The 7,500-nt window shown below is 44.1% G+C and overlaps 1 protein-coding gene across 1 annotated transcript in view; it reads left to right on the top strand.

Moving 5' to 3' along the window:
• The window catches only part of LOC139417022 (FERM domain-containing protein 7), a 27,058-nt gene that overhangs the window by 3,371 nt on the left and 16,187 nt on the right, over positions 1-7,500 (top strand). The window contains exons 3-4 of the mRNA XM_071166256.1: positions 6,214-6,256; positions 7,453-7,500. The exon at positions 7,453-7,500 is cut by the window's right edge and continues 31 nt beyond it. Coding sequence (XP_071022357.1) covers positions 6,214-6,256; positions 7,453-7,500 — 91 coding nt within the window. The remainder of the gene's footprint in view (positions 1-6,213; positions 6,257-7,452) is intronic.

Below are 7,500 nucleotides of genomic sequence, written 5' to 3'. Positions count from 1 at the left end.
GAATTTAGCCAGGACACTGGGGTTAACACCCCTACTCTTACGATAAGTGCCATGGGATCTTTTAATGACCACAGAGAGTCAGGACACCCGTTTAACGTCCCATCCGAAAGACGGAACCCTACACAGGGCAATGTCCCCAATCACTGCCCTGGGGGAATTGGGATATTTTTTAGACCAGAGGAAAGAGTGCCAAATGACCTCAACTAAACTGCACGTTGACTCGGTACCGGTACCCCCTGTATATAGCTTCCACATTGACTCTGTACTGGTACCCCCTGTATATAGCTTCCACATTGACTCTGTACCGGTACCACATTGACTCTGTACCGGTACCACCTGTATATAGCTTCCACATTGACTCTGTACTGGTACCACCTGTATATAGCTTCCACATTGACTCTGTACTGGTACCCCCTGTATATAGCTTCCACATTGACTCTGTACTGGTACCACCTGTATATAGCTTCCACATTGACTCTGTACTGGTACCCCTGTATACAGCTTCCACATTGACTCTGTACTGGTACCACCTGTATATAGCTTCCACATTGACTCTGTACCGGTACCACCTGTATATAGCTTCCACATTGACTCTGTACTGGTACCCCCTGTATATAGCTTCCACATTGACTCTGTACCGGTACCACCTGTATATAGCTTCCACATTGACTCTGTACTGGTACCCCCTGTATATAGCTTCCACATTGACTCTGTACTGGTACCCCCTGTATATAGCTTCCACATTGACTCTGTACTGGTACCCCCTGTATATAGCTTCCACATTGACTCTGTACTGGTACCCCCTGTATATAACTTCCACATTAACTCTGTACCGTAATACCCTGTATATAGCTTCCACATTGACTCTGTACCGTAATACCCTGTATATAGCCTCCACATTGACTCTGTACCGGTACCCCCTGTATATAGCCTCCACATTGACTCTGTACTGGTACCCCCTGTATATAACCTCCACATTGACTCTGTGCCGTAATACCCTGTATATAGCTTCCACATTGACTCTGTACTGGTACCCCCTGTATATAGCTTCCACATTGACTCTGTACCGGTACCACATTGACTCTGTACCGGTACCACCTGTATATAGCTTCCACATTGACTCTGTACTGGTACCACCTGTATATAGCTTCCACATTGACTCTGTACTGGTACCACCTGTATATAGCTTCCACATTGACTCTGTACTGGTACCACCTGTATATAGCTTCCACATTGACTCTGTACTGGTACCACCTGTATATAGCTTCCACATTGACTCTGTACCGGTACCACCTGTATATAGCTTCCACATTGACTCTGTACTGGTACCACCTGTATATAGCTTCCACATTGACTCTGTACCGGTACCACCTGTATATAGCTTCCACATTGACTCTGTACTGGTACTCCCTGTATATAACTTCCACATTGACTCTGTACCGTAATACCCTGTATATAGTCTCCACATTGACTCTGTACCGGTTCCCCCAGTATATAGCCTCCACATTGACTCTGTACCGGTACCCCCTGTATATAACCTCCACATTGACTCTGTACCGGTACCCCCTGTATATAACCTCCACATTGACTCTGTACCGGTACCCCCTGTATATAGCCTCCACATTGACTCTGTACCGGTACCCCCTGTATATAGCCTCCACATTGACTCTGTACCGGTACCCCCTGTATATAGCCTCCACATTGACTCTGTACCGGTACCCCCTGTATATAGCCTCCACATTGACTCTGTACCGTAACACCCTGTATATAGCCTCCACATTGACTCTGTACCGTAATACCCTGTATATAGCTTCCACATTGACTCTGTACCAGTACCCCCTGTATATAGCCTCCACATTGACTCTGTACCGGTACCCCTGTATATAGCCTCCACATTGACTCTGTACCGTAACACCCTGTATATAGCCTCCACATTGACTCTGTACCGTAATACCCTGTATATAGTCTCCACATTGACTCTGTACTGGTACACCCTGTATATAGCCTCCACATTGACTCTGTACCGTAATACCCTGTATATAGCCTCCACATTGACTCTGTACTGGTACCCCCTGTATATAACCTCCACATTGACTCTGTGCCGTAATACCCTGTATATAGCTTCCACATTGACTCTGTACCAGTACCCCCTGTATATAGCCTCCTCATTGACTCTGTACCGGTACCCCTGTATATAGCCTCCACATTGACTCTGTACCGGTACCCCCTGTATATAGCCTCCACATTGACTCTGTACCGGTACCCCCTGTATATAGCCTCCACATTGACTCTGTACCGGTACCCCCTGTATATAGCCTCCACATTGACTCTGTACCGTAACACCCTGTATATAGCCTCCACATTGACTCTGTACCGTAACACCCTGCATATAGCCTCCACATTGACTCTGTACCGTAACACCCTGTATATAGTCTCCACATTGACTCTGTACCGGTACCCCCTGTATATAGCCTCCACATTGACTCTGTACCGGTACCCCCTGTATATAGCCTCCACATTGACTCTGTACCGGTACCCCCTGTATATAGCCTCCACATTGACTCTGTACCGTAATACCCTGTATATAGCCTCCACTTTGACTCTGTACCGTAATACCCTGTATATAGCCTCCACATTGACTCTGTACCGGTACCCCCTGTATATAGCCTCCACATTGACTCTGTACTGGTACCCCCTGTATATAACCTCCACATTGACTCTGTGCCGTAATACCCTGTATATAGCTTCCACATTGACTCTGTACCAGTACCCCCTGTATATAGCCTCCTCATTGACTCTGTACCGGTACCCCTGTATATAGCCTCCACATTGACTCTGTACCGGTACCCCCTGTATATAGCCTCCACATTGACTCTGTACCGGTACCCCCTGTATATAGCCTCTACATTGACTCTGTACCGGTACCCCCTGTATATAGCCTCCACATTGACTCTGTACCGTAACACCCTGTATATAGCCTCCACATTGACTCTGTACCGTAACACCCTGTATATAGCCTCCACATTGACTCTGTACCGTAACACCCTGTATATAGTCTCCACATTGACTCTGTACCGTAACACCCTGTATATAGCCTCCACATTGACTCTGTACCATAACACCCTGTATATAGCCTCCACATTGACTCTGTACCGTAACACCCTGTATATAGTCTCCACATTGACTCTGTACCGTAACACCCTGTATATAGTCTCCACATTGACTCTGTACCGTAACACCCTGTATATAGTCTCCACATTGACTCTGTACCAGTACCCCCTGTATATAGCCTCCACATTGACTCTGTACCGTAACACCCTGTATATAGTCTCCACATTGACTCTGTACCGTAACACCCTGTATATAGTCTCCACATTGACTCTGTACCGTAATACCCTGTATATAGCCTCGATATTGTTATTTTAATGTTTTACTTTTCATTTTACTTTTGACTTTAGTTTATTGAGTAAATATTTTCTTAACTCTATTCATTGAACTGTAATGTTGGTAAGTAAGCATTTCTTGGAAAGGTGTGACAAATCTAATTTTATTTGAAAAAAAAAAATGTATTTGATGTAAATGAAAGCTCTGACAGTTATGTTATACACATAACTGATAGCTCATAGCCTGGTTCCTCAAGAAGGTTTCTTCCTGGGTTCTGGCCTTACTAGGGAGTTTTTCATAGTCAACGTGCTTCTACACCTGCATTGCTTGCTGTTTGGGGGGTTTTGGGCTGGGTTTCTGTACAGCACTTTGAGATATCAGCTGATGTTAGAATGGATTTATAAATACATTTGATTGATTGATTTTGGAGGTTCTGTAAGTTATAGACCTATTAGACAGGTCAGTATAACATACTAGACAGGTCAGTATAACCTACTAGACAGGTCAGTCAGTATAACCTACTAGACAGGTCAGTATGACCTACTAGACAGGGAGGTCAGTATAACCTACTAGACAGGGAGGTCAGTATAACCTACTAGACAGGGAGGTCAGTATAACCTACTAGACTGGTCAATATAACCTACTAGACAGGGAGGTCAGTATAACCTACTAGACAGGGAGGTCGGTATAACCTACTAGACAGGGAGGTCAGTATAACCTACTAGACAGGTCAGTATAACCTACTAGACAGGGAGGTCAGTATAACCTACTAGACAGGGAGGTCAGTATAACCTACTAGACAGGGAGGTCAGTATAACCTACTAGACAGGTCAGTATAACCTACTAGACAGAGAGGTCAGTATAACCTACTAGACAGGGAGGTCAGTATAACCTACCAGACAGGGAGGTCAGTATAACCTACTAGACAGGGAGGTCAGTGTAACCTAATAGACAGAGAGGTCAGTATAACCTACTAGACAGAGAGGTCAGCATAACCTACTAGACAGGGAGGTCAGTATAACCTACTAGACAGGTCAGTATAACCTACTAGACAGGGAGGTCAGTATAACCTACTAGACAGGGAGGTCAGTATAACCTACTAGACAGGGAGGTCAGTATAACCTACTAGACAGGGAGGTCAGTATAACATACTAGACAGGTCAGTATAACCTACTAGACAGGGAGGTCAGTATAACCTACTAGACAGGAAGGTCAGTATAACCTACTAGACAGGGAGGTCAGTATAACCTACTAGACAGGGAGGTCAGTATAACCTACTAGACAGGGAGGTCAGTATAACCTACTAGACAGGGGGGTCAGTATAACCTACTAGACAGGGAGGTCAGTATAACCTACCAGACAGGGAGGTCAGTATAACCTACTAGACAGGGAGGTCAGTGTAACCTACTAGACAGGGAGGTCAGTATAACCTACTAGACAGGGAGGTCAGTATAACCTACTAGACAGGGAGGTCAGTATAACCTACCAGACAGGGAGTCAGTATAACGTACTAGACAGGGAGGTCAGTATAACCTACTAGACAGGTCAGTATAACCTACTAGACAGGGAGGTCAGTATAACCTACTAGACAGGGAGGTCAGTATAACCTACCAGACAGGGAGGTCAGTATAACCTACTAGACAGGGAGGTCAGTATAACCTACTAGAACAGGGAGGTCAGTATAACCTACTAGACAGGGAGATCAGTATAACCTACTAGACAGGTCAGTATAACCTACTAGACAGGGAGGTCAATATAACCTACTAGACAGGGAGGTCAGTATAACCTACTAGACAGGGAGGTCAGTATAACCTACTAGACAGGGAGGTAAGTATAACCTACTAGACAGGGAGGTCAGTATAACCTACTAGACAGGTCAGTATAACCTACTAGACAGGGAGGTCAGTATAACCTACTAGACAGGGAGGTCAGTATAACCTACTAGACAGGGAGGTCAGTATAACCTACTAGACAGGTCAGTATAACCTACTAGACAGGGAGGTCAGTATAACCTACTAGACAGGGAGGTCAGTATAACCTACTAGACAGGGAGGTCAGTATAACCTACTAGACAGGGAGGTCAGTATAACCTACTAGACAGGGAGGTCAGTATAACCTACTAGACAGGGAGGTCAGTGTAACCTACTAGACAGGGAGGTCAGTGTAACCTACTAGACAGGGAGGTCAGTGTAACCGACTAGACAGGGAGGTCAGTATAACCTACCAGACAGGGAGGTCAGTATAACCTACTAGAACAGGGAGGTCAGTATAACCTACTAGACAGGGAGGTCAGCATAACCTGCTAGACAGGGAGGTCAGTATAACCTACTAGACAGGGAGGTCAGTATAACCTACTAGACAGGTCAGTATAACCTACTAGACAGGGAGGTCAGAATAACCTACTAGACATGGAGGTCAGTATAACCTACTAGACAGGTCAGTGTAACCTACTAGACAGGGAGGTCAGTATAACCTACTAGACAGGGAGGTCAGTATAACCTACTAGACAGGTCAGTATAACCTACTAGACAGGGAGGTCAGTATAACCTACTAGACAGGGAGGTCAGTATAACCTACTAGACATGGAGGTCAGTATAACCTACTAGACAGGGAGGTCAGTATAACCTACTAGACAGGGAGGTCAGTATAACCTACTAGACAGGGAGGTCAGTATAACCTACTAGACAGGGAGGTCAGTATAACCTACTAGACAGGGAGGTCAGTATAACCTACTAGACAGGGAGGTCAGTATAACCTACTAGACAGGGAGGTCAGTATAACCAGTGTGTTGGTTTGGAGTTGTGTCGTAATGTTTGTTTCTCCTTCCAGGTGTGGCTGGAACAGTTGAAACCTCTAGCCAGTCAGATAAAGAGTAAGTCTGTGTTTTGTCGTGTGTGAGTGATTAGTAACTGAGTGATAACGGTGTCTTGTGAAAGTTTTCACCCCCCTTTGGCATTTTTCCTGTTTTGTTGGCTTACAACCTAGAATTAAAATGTATTTTTGGTGGGTTTGTGTCATTTGATTTACACGACAGCTCTTCCACTTTGAAGATGCAATAATATTTTTTATTTTGAAACAATCAACAAATAAGACAACGATACAGAAAACTATTCACCCCCACAAAGTCAATAATTTGTAGAGTCACCTTTTGCAGCAATTACAGCTGCCTAGTCTCTTGGGGTATGTCTCTATAAGCTTGACACATCTCGTTACTGGGATTTTGGCCCATTCTTCAAGGCAAAACTGATGCAGCTCCTTCAAGTTGGATGGGTTCTGCTGGTGTACAGCAATCTTTAAGTCATACCACAGATTCTCAATTGGGATTGAGGTCTGGGCTTTGACTAGGCCATTCCAATACATTTAAATGTTTCTCCTAAAACCAAGTGTTGCTTTTGCAGTGTGCCTCCCAGTGGCTAGATGAACCAAGATATTCTTTCCATTTTTTAATCATGGATTTATTGGTGCTCTGTGGGACGTTCAAAGTTTCTGATATTTTTTTATAACCCAACCCTGATCTCTACTTCTCCACAACTTTGTCCCTGACCTGTTTTGGAGAGCTGCTTGGGTCTTCATGGTGCCGCTTCCTTAGTGGTGTTGCAGACTCTGGGGCCTTTCAGAACAGGTGTATATATACTGAGATCATGTGACTGATCATGTGACACTTAGATTGTACGCTGGTGGACTTTATTATGTGACTTCTGATGGTAATTGGTTGCACCAGATCTTATTTAGGGGCTTCATAACAAAGGGGGTGAACACATATTACACACAACACTTTTCCTTTTATATATATATATATATAATTTAAAAAAAAAAAATTTGGAAACAAGTCATTTTTTTTCATTTCACTTTCACCAATTTGGAATATTGTGTGTCCATTACATGAAATCCAAATAAAAATCTATTTAAATAACAGGTTGTAATGCAACAAAATAGGAAAAAAACGCCAAGGGGGATGAATACTTTTGCAAGACACAGTATAGTTATTTTTCTTTCATTGTGGTTAACTTTATCCCCCCCCCCCCTTCTCTCTCCTTACCTCTCTCCCTCTCCGTCTCCATCTCTCAGACACCAGTGATCTGTTCTTCAGATTCATTGTCAAGTTCTTTCCTCCAG

This window comes from Oncorhynchus clarkii, chromosome 9 (assembly GCF_045791955.1).
Source record: "Oncorhynchus clarkii lewisi isolate Uvic-CL-2024 chromosome 9, UVic_Ocla_1.0, whole genome shotgun sequence".
Lineage (NCBI taxonomy): Eukaryota > Metazoa > Chordata > Actinopteri > Salmoniformes > Salmonidae > Oncorhynchus > Oncorhynchus clarkii.
Note: the sequence above shows the minus strand (reverse complement) of the source record. Positions and strands in the feature narration are given on the sequence as shown.